Source organism: Myotis daubentonii, chromosome 1 (assembly GCF_963259705.1).
Source record: "Myotis daubentonii chromosome 1, mMyoDau2.1, whole genome shotgun sequence".
Lineage (NCBI taxonomy): Eukaryota > Metazoa > Chordata > Mammalia > Chiroptera > Vespertilionidae > Myotis > Myotis daubentonii.
In genome coordinates, this window is record NC_081840.1 from 27705091 (window position 1) to 27731694 (window position 26604).

General features: G+C 52.4%; 2 protein-coding genes across 3 annotated transcripts in view; one reads left to right on the forward strand and one right to left on the reverse strand.

Moving 5' to 3' along the window:
- Positions 1 to 384: 384 nt before the first annotated feature.
- On the forward strand, positions 385 to 7002 carry PIGH (phosphatidylinositol glycan anchor biosynthesis class H). Of its 2 annotated transcripts, none has more exons than XM_059692842.1 (4): positions 385 to 627; positions 3782 to 3991; positions 4613 to 4696; positions 6366 to 7002. In XM_059692842.1, exons 1-4 carry the CDS (start codon positions 448 to 450, stop codon positions 6456 to 6458), a joined length of 567 nt encoding a protein of 188 aa, XP_059548825.1. In that variant the 5' UTR covers positions 385 to 447; the 3' UTR covers positions 6459 to 7002. The 2 variants fall into 2 exon arrangements, with proteins under 2 accessions (XP_059548825.1, XP_059548835.1); XM_059692852.1 differs by having other exon boundaries at positions 4616 to 4696.
- Positions 7003 to 7366: 364 nt separating this feature from the next.
- The window catches only part of PLEKHH1 (pleckstrin homology, MyTH4 and FERM domain containing H1), a 53528-nt gene continuing 34290 nt past the window's right edge, over positions 7367 to 26604 (reverse strand). Inside the window, exons 10-29 of the mRNA XM_059692866.1 lie at positions 26322 to 26472; positions 25988 to 26130; positions 24852 to 24962; positions 22363 to 22449; positions 21872 to 22033; positions 20775 to 20855; positions 20272 to 20454; positions 19798 to 19906; positions 18975 to 19087; positions 18241 to 18417; positions 17797 to 17894; positions 17192 to 17369; positions 16515 to 16670; positions 15386 to 15486; positions 14552 to 14693; positions 12426 to 12568; positions 11938 to 12067; positions 10922 to 11008; positions 10473 to 10619; positions 7367 to 9503 (exon numbers count right to left, since the gene is read on the reverse strand). Coding sequence (XP_059548849.1) covers positions 9342 to 9503; positions 10473 to 10619; positions 10922 to 11008; positions 11938 to 12067; positions 12426 to 12568; positions 14552 to 14693; positions 15386 to 15486; positions 16515 to 16670; positions 17192 to 17369; positions 17797 to 17894; positions 18241 to 18417; positions 18975 to 19087; positions 19798 to 19906; positions 20272 to 20454; positions 20775 to 20855; positions 21872 to 22033; positions 22363 to 22449; positions 24852 to 24962; positions 25988 to 26130; positions 26322 to 26472 — 2661 coding nt within the window. The 3' untranslated portion in view covers positions 7367 to 9341. The remainder of the gene's footprint in view (positions 9504 to 10472; positions 10620 to 10921; positions 11009 to 11937; positions 12068 to 12425; positions 12569 to 14551; positions 14694 to 15385; positions 15487 to 16514; positions 16671 to 17191; positions 17370 to 17796; positions 17895 to 18240; positions 18418 to 18974; positions 19088 to 19797; positions 19907 to 20271; positions 20455 to 20774; positions 20856 to 21871; positions 22034 to 22362; positions 22450 to 24851; positions 24963 to 25987; positions 26131 to 26321; positions 26473 to 26604) is intronic.

The window sequence follows — 26604 nt, forward strand, 5'->3', positions numbered from 1 at the left end:
GAAAGTCATCCCTGCGAGTCTGAAGTTACTTCCATGTTGTTTCTCTCACCAGAAAGGAAGCTTCTTGAAGGCAGGGGCCTGGACAACATTGCTCACCGCAGGCCCCTCCGCTCCTGAATGAATGAACAGGAATGGATGAATACCTGTGGACTGTCTCCTGGGGGTGTGCTTTGCTTAGAAACGGACACCAGTTCATCAGAAAAAGCACGTTAGTAGCGGCTTTCAGCGGTCCTCCGAGCTGCGGGCCCCCTAGGAGGCTTCGGAGTAGACAATCCTGGGACCTCAGCCGAGCGGGAGCGCGGAACGCTGAACCGCAAGACCGCCGCGCGGAACTGAGGCTGCGCGGAGCGGGGGGGCGTGGCCACCCGCTTCCCGGAAGTGGATGAGACCGCGAGAGGCCGCGGGCTGGAGGCTGGGGCTGGCCCGCGGGGTGCGTGCCCTCCGGCCATGGAGGACGAGCTGAGCTTCTCGGACATCTACGGCGGCCGCCTGGCCCTGCAGCGCCGCTGCTACTCGCCGTCCTGCCGCGAGTTCTGCCTGAGCTGCCCGCGGCTCTCGCTGCGCTCGCTCACCGCCGTCACCTGCTCCGTGTGGCTGGCGGCCTACGGACTCTTCACCCTCTGCGAGGTAAGGGCCGGGCCGCCCCTCCCCGCGGTCGGTGCCCGGACGCGATGTTGGAAGGGTTTGTGGGGTCGTGGGGTCGAGCCCGGACCTCGCGGCGGCGGACCCTCCTACAGTCGTGGGCCGGCGGGCGGGAGCTCGCTGGCGCTGGGGACGCCGTCCGCTGCTGGACAGCTCTTTGCATTACGGCCTGTGCAGGGTGTGCCCGGTCCTCCCTCCCTCCCTCCCTCGGGTCGCTGCTGTGCTCTGGTTCCAGCCCGTGCACACCGGGTCCTTGCACGACAGCCTCAAACAGCGGTTCTCAACCTGTGGGTCGCGACCCCTTTGGGGGTCGAACGACCCTTTCACAGGGGTCGCCTAAGACCCATCGGAAAACACATATATCATTACATACTGTTTTTGTGATTAATCATTATGCTTTAATGATGTTCAATTTGTCACAATGAAGTTGGGGGGTCACCACAACATGAGGAACTGTATTAAAGGGCCGCGGCATTAGGAAGGTTGAGAACCACTGGCCTGAAAGGTCAACTTCCATGCGCCTTATGTAGTGCACGCTCCCAGGGACTCAGCTCCGAGGTGCGGGAGAACTGTTCGCGGATCGTCCTCCCGTCCCCTCCCCTCCCCTCCCCGCCTCGGAACCGCTGCTCCCCATACCTCCTCTGTAGTCGCGCAGAGGCTGTCGCTGGCGCCTGGTGTGTGGGCTTGTGCAGGGGGTGTAGACACACACACAGGTTAAGAGCTTCACATGGACAGTTCTTCCTAATCTGTTTTTCAAGGCAATCTAACTCCTCCTCCTCCCAACCGCTCCCCCAGCTTCAAGGACTTTCTAAAGAATTAGGACATTTCAGAGATGGGTAGGTTTTTTAAGCTCCATTTCCAGACCCATTCCTATTGTCCCAGATGCTTCCACATCCCTAAAATGGAATCGATTCCTGCCACGCCAGCTCCTCAGCATTGTGAGGGTCACGTACAGTGGTTCTGTGACAGCCCTCAAATGGAAGGAATCACCCTCATGGCCTTTTTCAGTTTCATATGGAGTGCCCTGAGTTGAATAGTTTATTTCAGGAGTGATCTGGTCAGAGTAAGTACAGCAGGACTATTTATTCTTTAATTTGGATATTGCTTCCATTACCGCATCCTTTACAGCACCCATTAGCTGTTTTTGCCATTCAAGCATAGATATATGCATAATTAGGACTGCCTTAATTTGTGTCAAGTTATATCTAAAAGTTTCTTCATAACTCAGTTAAGTTGCCAGGACAGTCCTGCTCCTTCCCCCCAAAAAAAATATTTAATTTATATATATGGTCATGTGAGGAGGGAACAGATACTTATTAAATGCCCAGTGGAACAACAAATGGAAGTTTCTCTTTCTCTCTCTCTATTCCTTCCTCCCTCCTTCTGTATCTCTATAAAAATAAATTTTAAAAATGTAAAGGAAGGTAGTTTCAAAGAAAATCAGAGCTGGTTAATAGTTAAAGTGGTAAAAACAGATCTTATTCAGAAACCATGGCGATAGGAGAAAAAAGACCTCAGTATATAATTGGACTCAGTTCTGAATACAGCATAGACAAATGGGAATTTATAGTCGAGGAGCAGGGTGGGGGTCAGTGGATGGGAAATTACTAAAAGGAAACATCAGGGGCTAAACTGACTTGACAGGATTCGTGCTGAAGACCAGTCAGGTGGGAGTTCTCTCTAAACTGACTTAGCAAGATTCTTGCTACAACTGGGCAATGCAGGCCCAACAAGGATGGACAGCAGGGTCAGGGGCTTAGAAGAGCTTGACTAGAGTTAGGTCAAGGAGTGCACCTTGTCAGTCAGTCACAAAGAATAATGAGACACTTCCTGCCTTCAAGGAATGCCAGTCACAAATTACTGAATCTCTTTTTATTCCAGGCCAGTGATTTTTTTCTGGTGCCATCCTTCTATATAATAGCTTTATGGAAAAAAGAAAACAGTGCCTCATGAGAGAAACACACATCAATAGAAAAACACATTTCAACATCAGAAATGATAAAAGGTTGTCAATGTGTCTTAGAATCAAAGGAATAAATGTCATCTTGAGCGCTTAACACATCGGGTAGTCATATCAGTTCATCAGTCAGCCTTAATACATCAGTTAGTCACAACCCAAAACAACTAAAAGAGTTCTACATGAGAATCTCTCTGTTATTTTCTGTTAACAAAACAAGATGTCAGAAGGTAGGAGGGCATAAAAGACTCAGTAGATTGTTTTGTTTTGTTTTCATCTTGGTGTACTCTACTTGTCCTCAGCCTAGCTTTCCACATGGTCTAACAGATGCCATAGTAGTTGCAGAATCAAAACCTCAGGATTACCTGGCCAGTGTGGCTCAGTGGTTGAGCATTGACCTATGAACAGGAGGTCACAGTTGGATTCCCAGTCAGGGCACATGCCTACTTGCAGGCTTGCTCCCCAGTAGGGGTTGTGCAGGAGGCAGCCAATCGATGATTCTCTCTCATCATTGATGTTTCAATCTCTCTCTCTCTCTCTTTCTCTCTCTCGCTCTTCCTTCCTCTTTCTGAAATAAATAAAAACATATTTTAAAAAAACAAAACCCTCAGGATGTAGGGACCTTATCTTCCTTATATCTCTTTTTAGATGGACTTGGTTTTCCAGAAACCCCTCCAGGAGATCTTCCCTCACATCTCATTGGTCAGAGTTGTGTCATGTGTCCCTTTCTAAACCAGTCATTGGCAGGAGTGGGAACCAATCATGATTCACTCGAAGTTCTATTAGGAAGGAGTGGTTGGGTTGTATCTCTTACACTGTGTGAAGCATTTTATTATTGTTGAGTCTGTGATTTTGCACTACATATTATTCTGAGGGAGTGTGAGAGGAAAGGTCTGAGTCCTTAAGTTGCAGTTTTGGAAGAAAAATCTCTGATGGATATTTTGCTGATAGAGGTTCTCTTCCAGGATCTGTTTGTTGTCTGTATTTCGTCATATGCTTTCATAGTTCTTCAGAGCACAAATGAAAGTGATTTCCTCTTCCTCCATGCATGTTCCTCTTACCTGTTCAACTCACAGCAGAACAAGGCTTCCTCCTGCATTGCCTAGAGTTGACTTATTAAACAGTGGCGTATGCAGACGACCAGCTGGTAATCTTACTGCCGGTGTCTGGCTCTCTCTCCAGAACAGCATGATCCTCTCTGCTGCCATCTTCATCACCCTCATAGGCCTGCTTGGTTACCTCCATTTTGTGAAGATTGATCAGGAGAGTCTGTTAATCATTGATTCCCTGGGCATCCAGATGACTTCATCCTATGCCTCTGGCAAAGAAAGCACCACCTTCATTGAGATGGGCAAGGTGAAGGATGTTATCATTAATGAGGCTATTTATATGGTAAGTATGTAAGTGGTATCAGGCCCCTCTGGAGGGGTAGCCCATGGAGTGTGCCTGAAGTTGAACTGTTTTAGTACCTGGAGTATTAGATGTCACAAAATTAAAATTGAGGACTCTCTGCTCCAGTACTTGCAATGTTTCCTTTTGGTTATGTCCAAAACCATAAAAGTGACTTCTATTGAAAAAAGGTATGTCCTTTTATATTATCTATTTATTTATTTTTAGAGAAGAGAGAGAGAGAGATTGATTTGTTTTTCCACTTATTTAGGCATTCATTGGTAGATTCTTGCATGTGCCCTGACCAGGGATTGAATCACACCTTGGCATATGGGGATGACGCCCTAACCAATGGAGCTACCCGACCAGGGTGTCCCTTTTTAAAGAGACACAGCAGGTGCTCATGGATAGGGTGTCAGCATTTCAATTTTATTTTTGGCTCAGTTTCAGAATCATCTCTGGTGGTGATTGTTGCATGAGAATACACTTCTCCCTCACTTCAAAAGCTATCAAGTGTTCTACTTAGAGATATCTATTTATGAAAAAGTTTTAATCATCCCTTGAAGAAAAAGAGACAAAATGAGTTTCACTTAGATCTCTGCTATTTGGTGTATTTTCTTACAGCAGAAGGTGATTTACTACCTTTGCATTTTATTGAACGACCCAATGGAACCAAATGGGATATCCCAAGTAGTACCTGTCTTCCAGGTGAGTACAGAACACTTGGCTTAACTTTCTTCTCCAAAGAAATCCTCTACCTCCCCCGCCCCCCTCCGGCACGTATCCACAGCTACTTCTGTACAGTAGCAATGTAAACTCTTGTTGTCAGGAACATATGAGGATACCTGATGGCTATTTTTAGTGAGAATTGGGATTTTAGTTCTTTCAGGAGCTCCTTTTTTAAAAAAAATATATTTTATTGATTTTAGAGAGGAAGGGAAAGGGAGAGAGAGAGAGAGAAACATCAATGATGAGAGACAATCATTGATTGGCTGCCTCCTGCACATTCCCTACTGGGGATCGAGCCCACAACCCAGGCATGTGCCCTTGGCCAGAATCGAACCTGGGACCCTTCAGTCCATAGGCCGGCGCTCTATCCATTGAGCCAAACCAGCTAGGGCTCAGGAGCTCCTTTTGAGGCAAATACAGGCTTTCAGAAATATTACGAATTTACACAGATTTTAGGGAAAAAATAGATAGCAACTTCTGCCTGTAAATCACTATTCATGTCCTTGGGCTCTGTCAGTCTACCAATATAATTTTATGTAGATGTTACTGATCTACACATACTGTTACAATATACACGGTTTTGTATCTTGCTTTTTAAATTTGACATGCATATTTTCATGCATCTGCAAAGGCCACTGTACTTACTAAATAATTATACCATCATGTCAAGTATCAGTTTATTTAGCCACTCTATTGCTAACTTTTGAAATCACATCCTAGGGTATTTTTTGCTCTTCTAAAAAACCACTTATATAAACATAATTGTAATAAATTCCTTTATAGGTGTATAATTCACATCTGCAGTTTACTGCCTCACTGCCCTGTTTCTCAAAGGATTTAAGGCAGCTAAGCTAAAATTCTTTTGCATCATAGTTCAAAATTATTTTATTAAAGTTTATGAATAGCTTCATGGATTTTTATAGTATTTGAGATTTGGCTATAGAGATTGGACAACTTCATATACTTTGGGGGGATTTGTGTTTTTCTAGTCTTGGCTAACAGTGGGTATAGCTTGTTTAGTATGTCGGTAAAGGAATTAAAAATTTTAAATTTGTACTTTAAATGACAAAAACTTTTCATATTTCTTTGTATCTACCTACTAATATTTCTTCTTGTTTTAAACTATCCGTACCTCCTCTCTTAGTTAAGTAGAATGTAGATATTGATTATGCATTTGTAACAATTTATGTATTTGGGTAGCAAACTTTTATTGCATATGCCATCCTCACCTTTTTCCCATTCTGTGGCTTTCTTTTAACTCAGTTGTATTACATTTCCTTATACACAGTATTTGTCAATGTTGACATGTGAAGCTGCCCTCCTTGTCTCTGAGGACTGTCCCACAGCTTGTGACACTCCCGAGGAGGGTCTCCTTGTTAACCCTCTTGCTTGCTCTTAGATGGAGATCATGAAACTTATACAGATTATAAACTGTCTTTGAGATCTGGCTTTGCAGAATTCACAGGCTGTGCTGAGGGCCTAGTAAGGGACTCTTCCAACAAGGTGCTGTGAGGCCTGCACTCCGCCTCTGAGCTCCCACCTGTGCCTATAGACCCCTGGGTGTGGGTGAGAGTGAGGTTGCACAGGGATGCGCACTCCTAAGCTCTCTTGTTCACCTGACTGTGCCTTTCTTCCCTTTGGCCTTCAGAGTGCCAAGCCCCGGCTGGACTGCTTGATTGAAGTGTACAGGAGCTGCCAGGAGATCCTGGCACACGGGAAAGCCACATCCACAAGCCCATGAGCCCCAGCACTCAGAAGGCCAGGCTGTCTTCCGTGGGAAAGGACTCCTAAGCCCGTGCGCTGGTGTTTTTTGCTGTATTCAAACCATCATGTGGACACGGCCCTAGGAGCCAGGATGGATGCAGTGGATCTGAGAGCCACAGAGCAGGTGACTGGAACTCGGCTCATTGTGTGATGTTGAGCAAAGTGTTCCTGGTATTTCAGTGCTCCTCTCGTAAGGTATGTGTATGTTACCAACTGAGAGGAGACCGTAAGAAACGGTCTGTCAAAGGCCATGTTGACAAAGAGCACTTTGCGAATTTTCTAAGCACATTCAAGTTGACTTTTTGTTGAATTTTGTGGAGCAAGACAATGGGAAATGGATATCAGATCTCTTGAGAAAGACAATTTCCAGCTATATAAAAGTTAAGTAAATAGTCCAGCTCTTCAGGCACTGGGTTAGTGGGAAGAAATGTCCCAGAAGACTAGACTCTGTCCCCCTAGCTCCTTTGTCTGTATAGGGTTAAATATGATGAATCTCTTAATAAACAGGTCTCCTTCCTAAACATGTACAGTAATTGCCTGGTTCACAGACACCTGCTTTTGACTGACAAACATGAATGTGGCATTTGAGTCAGGGTATGAAGCACATTAATACTCTTGTTACTCAAAAACTTCTTTTGCCGAGAGGAATGAGACAAAAGTCCAGACAGAAATTTGACTTTGGTTTCTAGGAACATGTTAAAGAAGGATAAACATGCAAACTGTAGAAGCCTTTGTTGGTAAGACAGTTTCTTCTGTATAAAATTCATAAACTAAGGAAGGATTCCTGAAGGATTGGGAAGGAGAGAAGGTGGGGGAAATAGCTTGACCCCCAAATTCAGTATGAACACAGCTCTGTTCTCCTGTACTTTTTCTTTGGGATCCTAATTTTTATTTTATTTTTAGTTTGTTAATCTTCACCTGAGGATATTTTTTCCCATTGGTTTTTAGAGAGTGTGGAAGGGATAGAGAAGGGGGGAGAGAGAAAATGAGAGAGAATTGTCGATGTGAAAGAGACACACTGATTGGTTGCCTCCAGCACATGCCCTGACTGGGGCCAAGAATTGAACCTGCAACCCAACTATGCGCCCTTGACCGGGAATTGAACCCAAGACCCTTTGGTATGTGGGCTGCCACTCTAACCATTGAGCAACACACACCAGGGCAGATCCTAATGTTTTTAAAACTCCCAGGTGGGTAATATCCTCATGGGCCTTAGAGACACTCAAGTATCACAAAACCAGAGATGTCATTTCTGCCTTTTACACCAGCCCTGGAGGGGTTCTTCAGAAGTCTGTGGTACGTGTGATGTGTTGATGTGTTCCAGGTAGGAATGTCCCAATTAGAACCCAAATGCTGGGTGAAAGGCAGGAACAGAAATGTTTGACCAAATACAACAGGCTAATTTTTAAGTTGATAATTTTGTATGGGCCGAGAAGGATGTAATAAATATCCAAATGGCTGTTGGCAGAAAAAAGGTTCTCCACCCCTGGTGTAAAGGATGAGAGGGGAAGCTGCAGGAGCTGAAGTGCTCACATAAACTAGTTCCAGCCGAGTGCTTGCTTCTGCAGTGTGCAACACACACGCACACACACACACACACACACGTGTACATTGTCAGGGTAAAATACCCACACTTTGTCAGGGTAAATGCTAAGACCATACAGTTTTCAGCACTTTATTGACATATGATAAGACTGTCTTAGAGCTATGAAATAAACTCCGTTTCCAATGTTGGCAAATCAGAGTACCAGTGAACTCTTTCGTCTTTCTTTGTTAGGGGAGGGTGGAAACAAAGAGCCTCTCCTCTGCACTTAACATAAGGTCTCAGTGGGATAGGGGGACACTGGCATCGTTAGGAAGGCAAAAGGTGGAAGCAACATTCGGTTTCTGGGACAGACATCACCTGTCCTCTGTCCTCAAACTAATTCCCAGCAGAAGCTCGCCAGAAGTCCTGAGGAGCAGATCCAGGCCCGCAAGCCCCAAGGGGTCACCTGTTTCTGACTCATTCTGGTGGCTCCCAGAGTAGCAAAAAGCAGAGTGCATCTGCTTGGTCTTTTGAAGAGCAGGGAAACGAGCGATGGCCACCTCGTCCTACAGCAGTGAGCACAGCCTTCACTGAGCCCTGTCCAGTAGTTAAAAGGAGAACGAGGGGCCAAGTTAGACCTGCATCTGCCTTAGCTTGTACCCAGTTGGGCTTACAGTCCAGTGTGAGGAAGAGCAGCTTCGATCTCGGCAGGGAGCGCTCCTGTCCTACAAAGAGGAGCTGCTGCCCCGAGGGCAGGGCACTGCAGGGCGCCTACTCACGGGCAGTAGGGGAGGGAAGGCCTCCGCTCTTTCCCTCCAGCCCTGCCAACCCCTTTCCCACCTGCAAAAGGAAACCTAGTTTTAGTGAGTTCTAGGCTTCTGTCAGAGTTGGGGTGAACGGGAAATTTTGGTCCTTAGGATTTGAGGATGTTGGGAAAACTTCAAGTATAAATCCCCACATAAGGACCGTATACAGTATACAACAGATTCGCCTCCCCCAGGGTGCCAGTGGGGAAAGCTCTGACGTACGGCACTGATGCCCTCAGGAACCAGACCTCCCTGTCTGTCTAGAAGCAGGCAGAATCCAGCACTCATACTCTGGTGGGGGGAAAAAAACAGTGGTTTTTATACTGGGCCTGGCTTTTTAAAAGTTGGGCCCTGAAACATAAGGCACCTAGAGAATAGAGGCTTCGTGGACACTGAAGTACACACTTCACAGAACAAACCAGGGCGGGCTGGGGAGGGTGCTGGACCCATCACAGTAGTGCCATGCCCCAGCATTCGTATCTCCGACCCCAGAGGCACCAGGTGGCGGGGAAAGGGGCAGGAGAAATATTCACAGCAACGTTGGCCCCTTGGCAGCCCGTGGAAGAGAAGCAAAGAGCTGTTGTCCAGCCAGTTCCCATGGCTGGTGGGCAGCAGGTAGCCTGGTGGGTGCGTTCACAGTTATGGAGCAGTGGCTCATGTAGCTGGCCATGAGGAGGGTAGCCTCTGCAATCTAAGGAGACAACAGGGAAATGAAGGACATGAGCTAGCCTTGGCTCGAATACTGGCTTTCTCTCTCACTCGCTGTTATACAGGGCACATAACCTTCCTGGGCTTCAGTTCCTTTCTCTCTTAAAATGCACACCTGGGAGAAATCGTCCAAAGGGGGTCATTACTGTGCGGTTCAGAGGCCCAGTGAAATGGGCGCCTATTGGTCTGGAGGTCCTGTGAGACGCACAGTACCCTGAGAACAGGCGGCACTTCCTCTCTGGCTCCAAGCTGGGGCAGGGGGCCTCCCTGGAGCAAAGGGCCCGCATATCTTCTCCTTTGGTAGGGGTGTGTTAAAAGGAGGAGGAAATCTGGCAATCTCCAGCTTTAGGATCAAAGCAACAAGGTTTCCAAGGAACTCTCAGAGTCAGGAACCTAAAATGAGGACTTAGGTTTCTGAGTCTTTGTAATTCTTACGTTCACTAGTCAACATTTCCTGTACTGAGTGGGAATAAAGCCCTTAAGGCAAAAGAGGTCTTTGGGCGGAATTAAGACCTGGAGGACAGGGGAGCATGTGCAGACTGTCCCACTTGAGGACTAGTGTTGGGACAGCAGAGCCCAGGACAAGGTGAGAACATCTTGAGGGGGCAGCTGCCCTGGTCCTGCTGCAAGGAGAACAGTGAGTGAGCACCGCACCCAACTCCAGCCTGCATGGCGCGGAGGATTGAGAGCAGGAAAGATCATGTGAAGGGCACAGAGTAGCTGGGCCTGAGTGAGTGCCCTTCCTAGCCAGCCCTCACTGTCTGCCCAGCAGTGACTGCCGAGCAACTCCACCGGAGCCCTTTGGAGCCATGATCATAGGCAAGGCCGAGTTTCCTTTGGGGCAGGGCTCTTCCAGGAGATGGTCACAACCCAGCTTCCTTTCTCAGCTCCAAGTCCACCTCTTCCTACATTACAGGTCAGAGTAAAATGTTTCAGGAACTCTCAGACCCACCTTGGGAGCGGCCATCCGGAAGGTCAGCTTTTCAATGTGGCCTTTTCCAGAGCTCTGGTCTGGAATGGATCTAATCACAAGCATGAAGTCGTCCCGGAAGCCACCAAAGGTCGTCACTGAAGAGTAGGGGTAGGTGACACGCACTTGCTGTGGGAAAGAGCTGGTTAGTCCTGGGGAAACTTTCCCCCTGACTCCGAGCTAGGAACCAGCATCCCGTCTCTTCTGAGCACAGGGAGCTTAACCAGGAAAGAACTCCTCAGTGGTCATAATCTGGAGATACACATCTCCGATGTCTACATGCTGTGTCTAGACTAGAGAACAGCTGTGCTTGGGCAGGGGGTAGGGAGAGGGGGGCATGGTCACTTCACTCAGGCTTTTGAGTCCAGAGAGAAGAAAAGACTATTCAGGAGAAGGAGGGGATCAGGGAGCCAGCTCTCCTCCTTCCTTACCATCGTGTTGTGGTCCAGGATGCTGACACCATCCTCATTCACAGCAATCCATACCAGAGGGTTCTCCTTGGAAGACAGCTGTACAGGCTGGGGAAACAGGAAAACCCCATCAGACACATCCACAGCGATGGATTCTGAACCATGAGAGCTTTCTTAGGAAGGCACACGCAGGGATCTGCTAGGCAGTGATTTCCAACCTTTTCCTTATCTTGGAAAACAAAAGATGGCATTTGTGCAGCATGCTGGAGAGCACAGGAGGCATCTGGCCTTGGGGCTCTGGCTACCTACTAACAATCGCGAGCAGGAGGAGATCACAGCCTATCCTGCTACAGGCCATCCACTGGGAAGCTCTGTGCGCAGAATAGAGCATCCCTGGCTGCTCTGTCATGGGTGTGGGGAACAGACTGTTTTCTCCCAGCTCTGACACTGACAGCCCTCAACCCAGTCTTTCCCAGCTGGAATGCATCTTGCTTCAATCAATTTTCACAGGGACTGTAAAAGAAACAGGAAAGCAAAATACAATCTTATGGGCGACAGACCCTACAAGTAAGAAAAGTGGCTATTTAGTGGACAATTCCTGGAACGACTTTTCGCTGCCAGCGCTGCAGTAGGGCAATCCCCAAAAGGCTGGGGAGGTAGGCATGTCACCTTTTTCAGTAGCTTTCCCCAACTTCCCATACCAAGTGGGATCCCGTGTTATATGCCCTTATAACTAGCTGATCCTATCTTTTTCCCCCCAGGGTAGCATTGAGAAAGAAGTCAATAAAGGAAAGATGTGGGACACCCAGAAAGAATCCTGGACCCTAAGCAATGAATCACAACTGCTCTGGACCATGGAATATGGGGAGTAGGTCAGAAATGGGTGGAAAGATAGCGACCTCTGGTGGTTGCTAGTTTGCAGGCAGGCATTGCAGACTAGACTCAAACATGATTAGGGACTATAACTCCAAGAGATACTTAGGGCATTCCTGAGGGCGTGGTCACCACTCCTTCCACTAGAAACCACTTGCACTTACCTGAGCAGCAAAGAGCTTAGCACCAAAGAAGGGCCATTTCCGGGCCACGGTCAGGTAGATGCGGATGCACTCAGGAGGAGAGCAGCCTTGCAGTGCTGCCCACTTTGTGGTCAGCTGATCTACTAGGTACCTGGATTGGACAGATGGAGAGAAATGGTACTGGGGAAGTGCCAACATGTTCCCATGGCAGCTCTGAGACCTCCCCAAGTCCGCAGCCCGCATCTCCCACAAGACCCCATAAGACAATGGTTCTCAACCTTCCTAATGCCACGACCCTTTAATACACAGTTCCTCATGTTGTGGTGACCCCCAATTTTATTGTTACAAATTGAACATAATAAAAGCATAGTGATTAATCACAAAACAATATGTAATTATATATGTGTTTTCCGATGGTCTTAGGTGACCCCTGTGAAAGGGTCGTTCGACCCCCAAAGGGGTCACAACCCACAGGTTGAGAACCGCTGCTGTAAGACCTGGTAGCCTACCTCAGCTGTTCAGTGGGTGTCCCGTATCGGTAGCGCCTTGGGTAGAACCTGTCTAGCACCTGCTGTAGGTGGTGCTGAGCCTTGGAAGGGGGTGTGCCCCCAGGGCTTGGCGAGAGATGCCTCTCCAAGTCCCCAAACTCTACCTGTGATAGAAACACATGGAAGCTTACAAGTCAAGAATATGGACATGGTGCGGGTGGTATGGGCATAGTGGTGAGGGTGGGCTGTTGAGAAGGGTGTAATAAACCCTTTTTTTCATAACTTTACTGGGGAGGTGTAAATGGATGTGAAAAAACACTTCTTGTGAACTGGCCTTTTATATCCAGTTTCACAGACACTAGAGATAAACAACCTTAGGGTCCTGGAATATTAGAGATTATCTAGTCCAACTTTCATTTTCCAGCTGAGGTTAAGTGCCTTAACCAAAGACACAGTTAATTAGAGGCAAACAGGGAAAACAATGTAGAAATTCTGGCTTCCAATCCAAAAATATGGGACATAGGATTGAAGATGCTACAGATCCTAGAGTACAGCAGGTCCTTGAAGAACAGTTTTGCTCAATGTCACTTCATTATGATGTTGATGAGATGTTTTGCTTAAAGCTGTAGAACAAGTTGATGATGCTGAGGACCGACTTAACTGTGTATCAGAGAGTTCCAAATGTGGCCTTTGGAGTCAGACCTGGCTCAAATCCCAACTCTGCCACTTACCAGCTTTGTAATGCTGGTCAGGTTACTTAAACTCTCTGAGCTTCAATGTGGGGATGAGAACTAAATGAGATAATATATCCTATATAATAAAAGGCTAATATGCAAATCGAATGGCAGAACAACCGGTCGCTATGACATGCACTGACCACCAGGGGGCAGATGCTCAACACAGGAGCTGCCCCCGGGTGGTCAGTGCACTCCCACAGGGGGAGTACCGCTCAGCCAGAAGCCGGGCTCATGGCTGGCGAGTGCAGCAGTGGTGGTGGGAGCCTCTCCTGCCTCCGCGGCAGCACTAAGTATGTCCAACTGCCAGCTTAGGCCTACTCCCTGCTTAAGCCATCAGTCAGACATCCCCCGAAGGCTCCTAGACTGTGAGAGGGTGCAGGCCGGGCTGAGGGACCCACCCCAAGTGCACAAATCTCATGCACCAGGCCTGAATATAAGAGGGCCTAAACCAGCAGTCAGACATCCCCTGAGTGCTCCTGGACTGCAAGAGGGTGCAGGCTGGACTAAGGGACCCCCCCTAAGCGCACGAATCTTGTGCACTGGGCCTCTAGTATAAAATATTTAGCACAGGGTCCTCTATAGAGTATTTAATACGTGTTTATTATATTAAAGATCAGTTATCAGAGAGAGAGAGGGAGAGGAGGAGAGGGAGGGAAAGAGAGAGGGAAAGAGGGAGAGAAAGAGGAAGACAGACATTGATGTGAGAGGGAAACATCGATCGGCTGCCTCCTGCACGTACCTTCCAGGGATGGAGCCTACAACCCAAGTATGTGGTCTGTCAGGGAATTGAACCAACAACCTTTTGATACATGGGATGATGCCCAACCAACTGAGCCGGACAGGGCAGAGCTAAAGATCAGCTATTATTATTTCCCCTTCTTTTTCAGCAAGTAGATCTATGGGAACCATACAGGTATCCCAGATACCTTTGGCAAGATGGCCTCCTAAAGGTAACAGGGAGAAGAGTCAAAGTCTGAATGTGTGTTCCTTTTCTAATTCTAGTTAAAATGTTTGACAGCTTTAAATACCAATGTTACGGCATACATTCTGTTATTGCATTATTTAAGAACATACTTAGTACAACAACCCTGTGGGGGTAGGTATGGAGGTATCTGTTTTCAGTCCACAGAAATTGAAACTAAAGCACAGACAAGTAAAGTAACGTGGCCAACATCTCAGAGCTTGAAGTGGCCAGGACTCAAACCCAGGCCTCTGGATTCCCGCCCACAGATCTGCACGCAGCCTGTGTGTGCAATGAGGAGCTCCGCTGGGTAAGGAGCCAGGGGCAAGGCCACCCTCTCCTCTGGCACCGCCCTCCTGCAGAATCTCCTGCTCCAGGCTGTGTGGCGCATTCCGCCTGCGAGTCCAAAGGTGGTGCCTGACCCTCCTGATTCCCAAACAGACCCGTACCTGGGCCATCAGGGCAGCCATCTCCAGAGCCAGCTCCTTGTTGACGGGAAACCTCCCGGCCACGATCTCGCCACTGGTCTGGAAGGCAAGCAGCAGACGCTCGCGTTCCGTCTCCCCTTTGACTTGACCCCGAAAGTACAGCCTACAGGGAAGAGGGCGAGAAGCCAGGTCAGCTGGGATCCCAAAAGGACGAGGTCATCTTGGCATCTGTTTTATCTTGACTTCCAAAGAAAGAAATGACTCTTTTTATACCATTTCTAAGCCTATTTTCTATTGCCTCCAAAATATTTAAGCAAGCATGCCACAGAGCCCATAGTTCTCATGGCAACAGTAGCATGTGGTTAATTCTGGATACACCATTAGACTTACGGGATTTGATGAAGGGATCTGGTACCAGGAATCACAACTTATTAGGGAACTGGATGAGTTAAGAAGCCAAGAGACTAATGGAAACTATTTGCCTGGAGACATAACTGGGATGGAATTTTCTTACTCAAATTGGTAAAAAGTCAGGATGCCTACTTCTGTATTCCCTGGAATTGGTATAGGAGCAATTTGTTTCTAGCCTTAAATTTAGTGCTCATACAAAATCTCCCTCTCCTAAGGTAACACATGCAGCCATCTCATGAGGTTGGTCTGTTTTCTTGGTATGTGTGTGTGTGTGTAAGCATGCATGTGTGTGTACATGCAGTATAGGGACTGAGAGCTGAGCTGCCCAGTCGGCCTGGCTCCCCAGCTAATAAGCACCATGCGGTGCTGTATCTGTGGGCCTCCTGCCTGTGCACCCCAGGCGCAGCCCTCACGCCTGGCCCCCCCCTTGGGCGTGCTCAGGACCTGCTCTTGTACATCAGCCTCACGACACGCGTGCCACCCTCAGACTTCCTGGAGTGCAGCTCCTTCAGGGCTTGTTCCCACTTGGAAATGGCATCGCAGAGCTTGAAGAGGCAAAGACAAAAGTCAGAAAAGCACCTGGTGAGGGGCATGAGGTCCAGGCAGGGCTGGCCTCGGGCAGAGCAGCAGGGCAGAGTGGAGTGACTGTCCTCCATGGAGAGGATGACCTACGGGGCCAGGACCCCAGGTGCCTGCGCTTCCTCACAGACTTGGCGTGCGCAGCAAAGCAAAGCTTCCCCTACTGGCCTTAACATCTGAGCGCCCCCCACCCCGAGGCAAGGCAGGCCCCAGTCAAAAACCATGGCCTCACATCACCAGCTCCCATTCCATCCCACCCCACTCTCCTCTTCAGCAAAGGCCTGCTGTGTAGCAAAGCCTTGCAGATGCCCGACATTTACAGAGAAGGCATGTAGCACAGTGTTCCCAGCAATGGTACAGGACTAGAGGCCTCTGTCCTGCTGCCATAAAGAAAGCAGACGGACCCAAACCCTCACAGCAGCTCATAAGTGCTACAGCACATTCCCTCAAACACTTAACACGCACCACGGCTCTAATCTCAGACCACAATACAAGACAGGTCCTCAGTCCCATTCAAGAGCCTTTCATACCCAAGTACCATAAGGACCTACTTCCTAAAACTGTGGCTGAACCTGTAGGCACAGCATAGGCCTGGCAGACACAACATCCAGGGACTCTGGGCATGCAGGTGCCCACCCGTGTCCCTGTGTGCGTGTGTGCACGCGTGTGCCTGCAACCGGCAGGCTCAGTCAGGCTGCTGCTGAGAAGCTCCTCCTGTCCCTCCCACCCCAGCTGAGCAGCAGCTTCCCCTGGATGCTGCACAGCCACCCCAGGGAGAGAGGGGTAAGGGCTCTTCTCTCCAGAGACAAGAGCACAAACATCTTTGCCCACACGGGCACGTTTTAGGATGGCATAGAAGGGGGGGCACCTTTGGCTCAGCACCAAACAGGCTGTGACACAGCCAGACACCCAGCAGAGCAGGCTTTTCCCCACCAAAACCCCGAAGCCAGGCGGTGGGACAGCGGGGCTCAGGGCTCAGCGGGGAGGCGGCCACCTTGACTCTCCCCTGCAGGCAGTGTTCCAGGGTCCGGCCAGACGGATCATCTGTGAAGAGGGCAAAGCCGGAGTGGGACGGATTTCTCATGCCTGTCTCCTGGTTCAGCCGCTGGAGGAACTCGTCAACTGTGGAGGAGCCGTCGAAGCCCACCACCTGCAGGGGAGAGGACAGCCCCAGGGGGGCTTGCTGAGGGACGCCCACTAGGGCCCGCGGAGGGGTCTGCGTCCAGAGGTGGGAAGGCTTGCCTAGAAGGAGCAAGGGCGGGTGCAAGGGCCCAGGAGACGTCCGTTCTGTATTCACACGCGAGGGTGCGTGCCTCAGGGATGAGCCCGCCCACTGGAGACGAACCCGGCATAAGCTCTGTGTGCCCTTTACTCTCGCTTTTTTGGAGGCCCTTTCACGCCATCTTCTTGGTCACGTGTCTCAGTTTCTTGTTCACACATGGGTTCGAAGCTGTACTTCCAGGACATCAAATAGTGGAGCGCTTTTGCGATTCAAGCTCCTCCCTCCCGCCACACTGGCACTAACCCCACTCCCACCCCAAAGTCCCAGGCCCATTCTTTTGCTGGTTTGCTTGCCAAGAATCTGCCAATCCTCGGAGGCTTAGCACCCGCCTGGCCCTAAGGTGCTCCCCTCTGGAAGAGACTCAGGACAGGGCACACGCCCGCCCTCACCTGGTAGGTCCCGTTGGCGAAGTGCACGGGGATGCTGAAGGGCAAGGAGTGGTGGAAGGGGTTCCGCTGCAGGATGGACAGCACTTCCATGCGCGACGGCCGGGCTTCCCGCTCCCCCGTCTGCAGGGTCCGCTCCACGGCCCGCTGGCAGTACGTGGCATACTGGCCAGTCTCATTTCTAAAAAGACAGGTGAGGAAGGGATGCCACGGAACCCACAGCTCCCTGCCGCCTCGGTTCCCCGCCCAGACCCGGCCAGGACCATGTCAGCCGCTGAGGCAGGCTGTGAGCCAAGCCCTGAAGACGGGCCTGGGGTATTAACTTGCCATTTAGGGCCTATATGAACATGGCCACAGAGAATGACACTTTGGGAATAATCCGGAGGCAACAGCCCCCACAAAACATCCATGCACACGTGAACGGATGTGCAGAAGCCCAGGCCCGCCCAGACCTCCACGTGTCTGTTTGTGTTTACAGCCACCGGTGAAGCCCCCAATGGCCACCGAGCAAGTCTCAGAGGGTGGGGGGCTCTGACCCGGCTTCCCTGTGACACTGAATCATGCCACAGCGGGAGTGAAGGGGCGGCGGGGAAATGGCGCTCTCTCACCTGGGGTCTGCGTGGCGCTGGAGCTGCTGTTGGATGTACCAGAGGAAGTGGTGCTGGGGCAGGAAGAGGGGGGCGCACAGAGCCAGGAGCTGCCAGCACTGCAGGGCACAGGCAGCGTGGGGTGAATGCTGGGCCCGCAGGCCCCGCCTCAGGGCCCTGAGCTGCAGAGCCTTCGGCACTCCCTCCAAACCCAAACCGGGGCCCCCACCTTCTCTGGGTACCAAAGCCAACTTGGTCAGGCTTTGACCAGAACAGCAGTCGCACAAGCTGACGGCACACAGACTCATCCAAAGGGGCACAGGGAGGGCAGCTGTGCCGAGGCGGCTCTGAGCATGCCCACTGGCTACCAGGCTCAGGATACCTGCGTCGTCACCTCCTCCCGTTTCCCGCTCCTGGGCAGCCCTGGCCAATGGCTCCTGTCCGCTCTGCACCGGGGAGCCCTACCTGCGTGAGGGAGTACTTCTGAGGCGGGCGGCAGCTGGTCTGCTTCATGAGTTGGCAGTAGATCTCGCTCTGCAGCTCAGGGTGAACCAGGCAGACCTGCAGGGCCCTCTGGGCCAGGGACACGTGGTAGTCCACAGAGGCGGCTTCCACGGGCACGTTGATGAAGAGCTGGCAGCACTGGCAGGGACATGACAGAGGGCACTGGCAGGTGTGGAGACAATGAACAGCCTGGGCCGCCCAGGGCTCGGGGTGGGGGGGGGGCTTGTTCACAGGGAGAATGTTTCTAAGAGGGAGCACTGCCTGGGAGCACTGTGCTTGTGGGGAAGGCTACCTCGGGCTAGAATCTTTCCTTCTTTAAATGTTTCTATTACATAAGCAAGACATAGTCCTTTTCTAAAAAGAGAATATTCGAGACAGGCACAAAGAGCATTCTAAAAGAGGCCAGAATCCCTCAGGTTCAGAAACAGCACAGGCCTGCCTTTTCCTGTCCAGCTTCACAGGCTCCCCCAGGCTCGGGAACCAAGGCCCAGAGCTTCCGCCTCCCTGTCCTACAGGACGTGGAGGGGACCCTGTGAGACTCCGCCCCTCCTCTGAGATCCTTCTGTGGGCCACCCCCTAACTGCATGTTCTCACCCGAGGATCACCATGGCGGGCAGAGCTGCGTGGGGCAGAGCCTGGGCACATGGCGAGGGCGCCCCGCCCGGGGGTGGGCCTGGGCTCCGCTCCCACTTTACCTTGAAGAGCTTGAGGGCCTCGGTCTGCAGGGCGTCGGAGGGCAGGGTGGTGAGGGACGTGTGCAGCCCGTCTTTGCTGTAGCACAGCATGGGGTCCCTCCAGAGGGGCGAGTCTGCCAAGGCACAGCAGCGGAGAGCAGCAGCCGTTACCCCTGGGCGGGAACTCTCCTCCCAACCCACCCCTCTGATCTGGGGGAAGACGAGGGTCTAACTGTCTGGGGCCCACGGTGGTGCTGGGCTTACACCTAGAGTGTGGGGCTCACAAGCACCGCTCACAGGAAGGCGGCTACTGCTCAGCTCGTGGGGCTGTCACAGGGCGAGTGTGCGAGGCGTGGGCATCTGAGTGCAAGCCTGTGTGTGCAGGGAGGCCCGGCCCGCAGGGTCAGGCCCGGACGGAGGGGTGTGTGTCAGCCTGGAATAAACAAGCTGTGGCACTGAGTGGAGGGGGTGTGGTGTGTGCTGTCAGTGCCTCCGGCTCCTCAGAATCAGTAGCAAAATAAAGACCCAGGGACCCAGGCTTAGGTGAGGCTTGGCTTATTACAACTCTCACTATAGATTCGCCAGCGACCTCCTTCATCAGTCCTCTCCCCGCCAGCAGAGCTGCAGGGAACAAAGTACAACACTGGCCCAGGTCAGTGGGCAGCCTGAGGGGTCACCTCAGGGCCTTCATCGGAGACGGGCCCTGGAGCTTGGGACGGGGATGCCCTTCGGCGGCTCCGGCGGTTTTAAAACAGCGTCAGGGTCCAGCAGTGCTTTCTTTGGGTTCCTGACCAATTCCCCAGCCACCGCCCTGCAACCCAGGCGGACGGCCCTGCTGCCTTACCTGGGTCTCCCTCAGCATCCATCAGCTTGCCAATGAGCTGCTCATAGGCGGTCCCCACCTTGGCGCTGCTGCCCCCCGCGGCCACGGTGAGATGATACAGCCACGTGTCCTGGAAGAGGACGGAAGGCCATCTGCTGGGGCTGGGTGGGGAGATGGGGCAAGAGCTCCCAGGGGCTTCCTTGAAGGGGCCACACCCAGGGGGGCTCAGCTGGCTTGGTGAGCAGAAGTCCGGGCCACCCGTGTCTGAGAGGAAAGACCTGGGATCGAGTGAACACGAACCCAGGTTTCTAAGGTTGTGGTTCTACCTCAGGGAAGAGATGGTCACGGGGAACAATTCAATATAAGGAATATTCCCAACCAGGGACTGCTAGCTGCCAAGATGTCCAGGAAGGAAATAAACGTGAATGTGGGGAAGAGAGAAGGGGAGACGAGAAGCACAGGTCCCAGCGTGGCCTCGGGCCCGGCCGCCCTTGCCTTCTCCTGCTTGGTGCCAATGAGGAGGTAGGTGGGGCTGTGCTCCGGGGGGTGGATCACCAGGGTGCAGTGGGAGGAGAGCAGCCGCCCGGTTCCTCCGGCCTCGTAGTCCTCATCTGAGTCGCAGGATCGGTCAACTTCCTCTACGTGTGCGTCCTGCACGGGCAGGTGGCCCAGGGGTCGCTGCGGACAAGAGGCTTCCGTGAATGGGAGAGCCAGGGGGAGGGGGGGGGTAACAGGGGACTCCTCCCTCGGAACCCTCGGCCCTGCAGGGCTGGGAATTGTGCATGAGGACAGATACAGGAGGCAGGGGGACGAGAGCTCACTGGCTGCCTGCTTGGGGAACTGTGGCCTGACCCCACGGTGCCGGGGCCGTGCTCTGCGGAGGGAGCCCGTCAGCTGGCTTTGCACTGGCTGTGGGGTTACGGGGTAGAAGGGAAAGTGGAGCCCCAGGAATGGGGTCTGGGGGCAGAGAGGGCGGTGCTGTCGGAGGCCGGGAGTACCTTGTCCTCGTGGCTCCGATAGTAGTAGAAGGTTCTCCCGACGAGAGCGCACCAGACCAGCTTGGAGTGGCCATGCTTTACCTGTGAGGCAGAAACGAGCCGCATCACCAGAAGCTGGGGGCCCCGAAGTAAATCCGGGCCTGGCAAAGGGAAGCCACAGGGAGGCAGACGTCAAAGCCCCTGGTCAAGCTCAGGTCCTCAGTGGGGACGCCCAGACTCCCCGAGGGAACCAGCCCTTTCACAGGAGGGGCCGCAGTGGGCCCCAGGGCACGCCCTGTCCATCCCAGTGAGCCCCCGCCAATGGGGGCCCTGTCCCAGGAATGTGACGGGGAAGAGCCTGCGTTAGCAGAGGCTAGAGGGGTAGGGAAGCTGAGAGGAAGGGAAGGGCAGGGAGGCCAGTAGAAACGGTGTGGTGACAGCAGGCGCACACAGAGGGGACTGAACGGGACGCAGAGGCAGAGAGAGCTGCGAGCACCCACTGAGCGCACTCCGCCCTGCCTTCTGGCGGCTTTGGGTCCAGTTCACCTGCTTCCTTGTTAATGTCCCCTCTTACTTGGGGTTAATGTGCTTCTCTACTCTTTGCAACCAGAAGAGCCCTAACTAAAAAGTCTTCAGGGCAGGCCTGGACTATTATATGTTTTTTAAAAATATATATTTTGTTGATTTTTTTACAGAGAGGAAGGGAGAGAGATAGAGAGTTAGAAACATCGATGAGAGAGAAACATCGATCAGCCGCCTCCTGCACACCTTCTCCTGGGGATGTGCCCGCAACCCAGGTACATGCCCCTGACCAGAATCGAACCTGGGACCCTTCAGTCCACAGGCCAACACTCTATCCACTGAGCCAAACCAGTCAGGGCTGGGCACATTCCTCAGTCTTGAGAAGAGCTGTTGTTCTAACAGCCGACCGTGTTTCCAGGGAACCATTCCCCACCCCTGTGTGGTCAGACCGTGTTTGAGGCCAACCAGCTAATCCCTGTGAGGAAATCCCTGGAGGAGCTGTGGATCAGGAGGGGACCCAGTGCCCTTGGCACTCCCGCTCCTGAATCCCGGCTCTCAGAAGGCCCACCTTCCTCCCCCACCCGCCGCAGCCATACCTTAGTCAGCCAGCCCTTCACGGTGGGCTTGGTGCCCCCCTGAGGCAGGGCTGGCGGCCCAAGGGCCTGGACCTTCAGCAGCCGCTGCAGCACCCGGATCCACTCCTCCAGCAGGCAGGGCGAGTCCGCCGTCAGGTAATAGGTTTTCTTCTCCGAGACGAGCTGTCCAGGAGGGGGCCGGGGCGGGGCCGGGAGACAGGAGGGTAGGATAACAGAAACTGGCTCTGGGTGGCACAAACCCCAGCGCCCACTGGCCTTCCTGCTCCCCACCCTGGTACTCGCCCCTCCTTTTCCTCCTCGTCTCGCTCTCCCTGTCTCTCCTTCCTTCACGCTCACATTCTGTGTCCTCGTCCTTCCTCGGACTCACCAATTAGGGTCACACCCAAGTGTCTTTCACTCACGCCCGTGTGGCCCCACCTCTGTAACCATCACAGCCACATCCAAACCAGCACCTCTCTGCCTGCGATTCTAGCTGTTAGGACCCTGCTCACCTGGAAGGTCTGTGCACCCTCCTCTCGAACAATCTGGCAACGGGAGTTCAGTTCCACTTGGCCTTGAGGTTTCCGGATGATATCACTCTGTAAAGAAAGGCATGATCTCACTCTAGAGTGGTGGTTCTCAACCTTCTGGCCCTTTAAATACAGTTCCTTATGTTGTGACCCAACCATAACATTATTTTCGTTGCTACTTCATCACTGTAATGTTGCTACTGTTATGAATCATAATGTAAATATCTGATATGCAGGATGGTCTTAGGCGACCCCTGTGAAAGGGTCGTTCGACCGCCAAAGGGGTCGCGACCCACAGGTTGAGAACCGCTGCTCTAGGTCATGGCTAAGGAGAAAGTGATTCCACGCTTTCCTGGGCTATGCATGGCGGGTAACGTGTTCTGCGTCCTGGTTCTAGCCAAATGGAGCAATGTCAGACATGGGTCCCTCGGACCCAGCTCAAAAAGTGTAGATTAAGCCTTTATTTCTTTCCTTTTTTTTCTTTAAATTTTAAAAATACTTTAAATTACAGTATACAGTAGGTCCTCGGGCTACGTCGGAGATCCGTTCCTACGGCGTGACTCAACGATTTAGCCGTACGTCGGAACCCACCTACATAAGCACCTACGTCACTCACATGGAGCATAGACACAGCAGTAATGAAGTGAAACAGTAAAAAAAATGTAAAAAAAAGATAACAATTCCTGGCCTTTACTTGTGGTAAATAAATAATAAAAACCATAAAGCACCTATGTACATATGTCGAAATGACCGAACTTTTTTTTTATACATAAATGGGAGATGGTGACGTAACGATGTACGTCAAGTCCGACGTGACCGCGGCCTGTCTGTGCAGTCAATAGAACTTTGTGTTAGTTTCAGGTGTACAGCACAGTGGTTAGACAATCACAGAGCTCACAAGGTGCCCTGCTGACATTTCCAGCCCCGCCTGGCACCACACACCGCTATTACAGTATCACTGTTCTCCCCAGGCCAGTGGTCGGCAAACTGCGGCTCGGCAAACCGCGGCTCGCGAGCCACATGCGGCTCTCTGGCCCCTTGAGTGTGGCTCTTCCACAAAATACCGACCTCTGTGCACGGGCCACAAAGTTTCCGTCGCACTGTACGTGCTCGCCCACACCTGGTATTTTGTGGAAGAGCCGCACTCAAGGGGCCAAAGAGCCGCGTGTGGCTCGCGAGCCGCGGTTTGCCGACCACGGCCCTAGGCTGTACTTTACATCCCTGTGACTGTTTTGTCTCCCATCCAAGTACTAACCAGGCCCGAACCTGCTTCACTTCCGAGATCAGACGAGATCGGGCGCGTTCAGGGTGGTATGGCTGTAGACCCTGTGACTGTTTTGTAATGACTAATCTGTACTTCTCAATCCCTTCACCTTTCTTGCCCGGCCCCCTAACTCCCTCCACTCAGGCAACCATCAGTCTGTGCTCTGGATCTTTAAGTCTGTTTCTGCTTTGTTTGTTCGTTTATATTGTACTTTAGATTCCAAATTTAAGTGAAAACATGTGGTATTTGCCTTTTTCTGACAGACTTAGCATAATACCCTCTAGGTCTATCCATGCTGCCACAAATGATAAGATTTTGCTCTTTTTAGACCAAGCCTTGAAAATTGGGTCCAAAGCCACCAAGTTATTACTAAGCTATAAAGCCCTTAAATTTTTTCTACTACATCCTTTATATCTAGTGTGGCAAATAAGTGGCTCATATGTCACCATTCCCATTGCCAGTGCCACTGCAGACATTACTAATCGATCAAAGCATGCCTGCCTATTGAGCAATCCAGGCCCGGAATCCTTAACAAGGTGTTCGAGACAGCCATGGCCAATCAACGAGATTTGCACGAGAGACAAGGCCTTTTTGCCCTCCTTAAAACATTAACATTGGTTATTAATCAGGGAGGGCCTGTCAAAATAAGTCCCCATGTCCAAAGCTCCCTAATTCCGAACAGTGTTAGGAAGGATGGGGAGGAGGCAATGGGCTCTCCTTTATTAAAAATGTTTTTATTTTTTTTAGAGAGGAAGGGAGAGGGAGAGATAGAAACATCAATGATGAGAATCATTGATCGCTGCCTCCTACACGCCCCCTACTGGGGATCAAGCCCGCAACCGGGCACGTGCCCTCACCGGGAATAGAACCGTGACCTCCTGATTCAGGGGTCAATGCTCAACCACTGAGCCACACTGGCCAGGCTGGCTCGCCTTTTAGAACAGTTCTTTTACAGAACCGGGTAAAAGAAATCGGCTTCTGAAGGAAGGCATGTCCAGCCACCTCATCTAGCATTGCCTCTGTCTTCTCAGTGCTTCACTGGGAGAACCAATGACCAGCCTCATGGTCCGTGTGTGGCTCAAAGCCTCTCCCACCTGCCAGACCTCTGCCCTCTGGCATGGGCCACCTGCCCCTCTTCCAGCTCTCCTCACAGTCCTGGGGCTGGGTGGGGTCCCTCAGACGACAGTCCTGGGGAGGAGGGTCTCACCGGGGACTTGTAGTACAGGATCTGTCCCTGTCGCAGGACAAACCAGCGCCTCTTCCACGTCTTCACCCGGCTGCCCATTTTCAGCAGGTAGCCTGACTTCTCCAGCGACTCCTGCCGGGTGGAAGGGTGCAGAGGGGGACTCACTGAGGTGTGGACGTCACACAGGCCCACGTGGCCCAGTGAGTCACTGCTCTGTCACCAGTTAGAAAAAGAAGACTGAGTGCCTACTGTGTGTATTTTCAGGGCACTGTGTCCTGCTAAGGGTTCAGAGAGGACTACATCAAACATGGGTGGGCCTGCTGGGGGAGAGTCCTGCTGGCTGGGGAGCACACCTGACCATGAGCAGGTGGCAGGTCAGGGGCTGCACAAGGGAGAGGCTGGCCGGGGGAGGGGCCTTCAGGAAAGGGCTGAACTGGCCTTTGAGGTCAGCCTTTCCCTCACAGATGAGCCAGGAGGAGGAGGACGGCCATTGAGGCAGCAGGGAAGGGAGAGGTTTGGGGGACAGTGGGCACATCCATCAGGCTGGGGCGGAGGGTTCGGGGCGGGGGAGATGCAGACAGGGCAGCTCGGTGGTGTGGAGCAAGGGCTGGGGACCGGCTCTGGCTTTACTGCTGGCTCCGGAGTAGCATGGCTCTGAGCCTCAGGCTTCTCATCCAGAAAATGGGGTAACAATCCTGAGAGGATGTGAGGACCACTGAGACAGAACATGAAAAGCACGGAGCACGGTGCCTGGCACACTGTAAGGACTCAGGAAACGTTAGCTCCCAGCATCCCAGCGTCAGCGTGGAGCTAAAACGAGGGACTATGTGTAGCCCCTGGGGCTCGGCCGGCCACAGTGTGCCAGGGTCCCGGGCAGGCAGCTCCCACCTGCCCCTCCTCAGCCCCATGCGGTGGGGCCGCCCTCCGCTCACCCTGCCCCTCCTCAGCCCCATGCGGTGGGGCCGCCCTCCGCTCACCCTGCCCCTCCTCAGCCCCATGCGGTGGGGCCGCCCTCCGCTCACCCTGCCCCTCCTCAGCCCCATGCGGTGGGGCCGCCCTCCGCTCACCCTGCCCCTCCTCAGCCCCATGCGGTGGGGCCGCCCTCCGCTCACCCTGCCCCTCCTCAGCCCCATGCGGTGGGGCCGCCCTCCGCTCACCCTGCCCAGGCTCAGCCCCTCGGTGGAGTAGGATGAGGTGCGCTGTAGTTTGTGTTCAGGCTCTGAGTAGTCGCTGTCCAGGGAGCAGGCATCTGGGGGGATGGCGTAGTCGCCCTCCGAGCTCAGAGAGGACATGGAGACACCTGGCCCAGGGCGAGGATTCGAGGCCTGTGTCCCATGCCGGCCAGCCCCAGCGCCTCACCCACCCGGGACCCCCGCGTCTGGGGCTGAGGGTCACGGGCAGAGCTCAAGCAGGGACGCCATGCATGACTGCCCATGGGAGGAGGTGAGGGGCCCCTTGTGGTCCACACCCCTCAGCTCCCCTGCTCCGTACCTCTCTTGATAGCCCGGGGGCTGCCTAGTCCACTGGTCTTCCTGGGCTCAGAGCAGGGGACCGAGCTCTGGAAACTCGCCTGAGAGCTGCAGTCGTCATCGGACCCAGAGGACTCGTCCACAAAGGGCACGGTGCTGATCTGCGTGACTCTCTGCAAGACAGGCCCTTCCCATGCCACTCAGGCTGCAAGACAATCCCCACCCCCTGACCTGCACTCGGCTCCGGGTGCTCAGGGGGGGCCAGCACAGCCTGTCTGGGCACAAGGACACCACCACCCAGCCAG

Bases quoted from the DNA above. Each gene is read 5' to 3' on its own strand.
- PIGH (XM_059692842.1), top strand. From the start codon at position 448: ATGGAGGACGAGCTGAGCTTCTCGGACATCTACGGCGGCCGCCTGGCC. The intron at 628-3,781 runs GTAAGGGCCGGG...CTCTCTCTCCAG, and splicing joins GACTCTTCACCCTCTGCGAG to AACAGCATGATCCTCTCTGC. The intron at 4,697-6,365 runs GTGAGTACAGAA...TTTGGCCTTCAG, and splicing joins AAGTAGTACCTGTCTTCCAG to AGTGCCAAGCCCCGGCTGGA.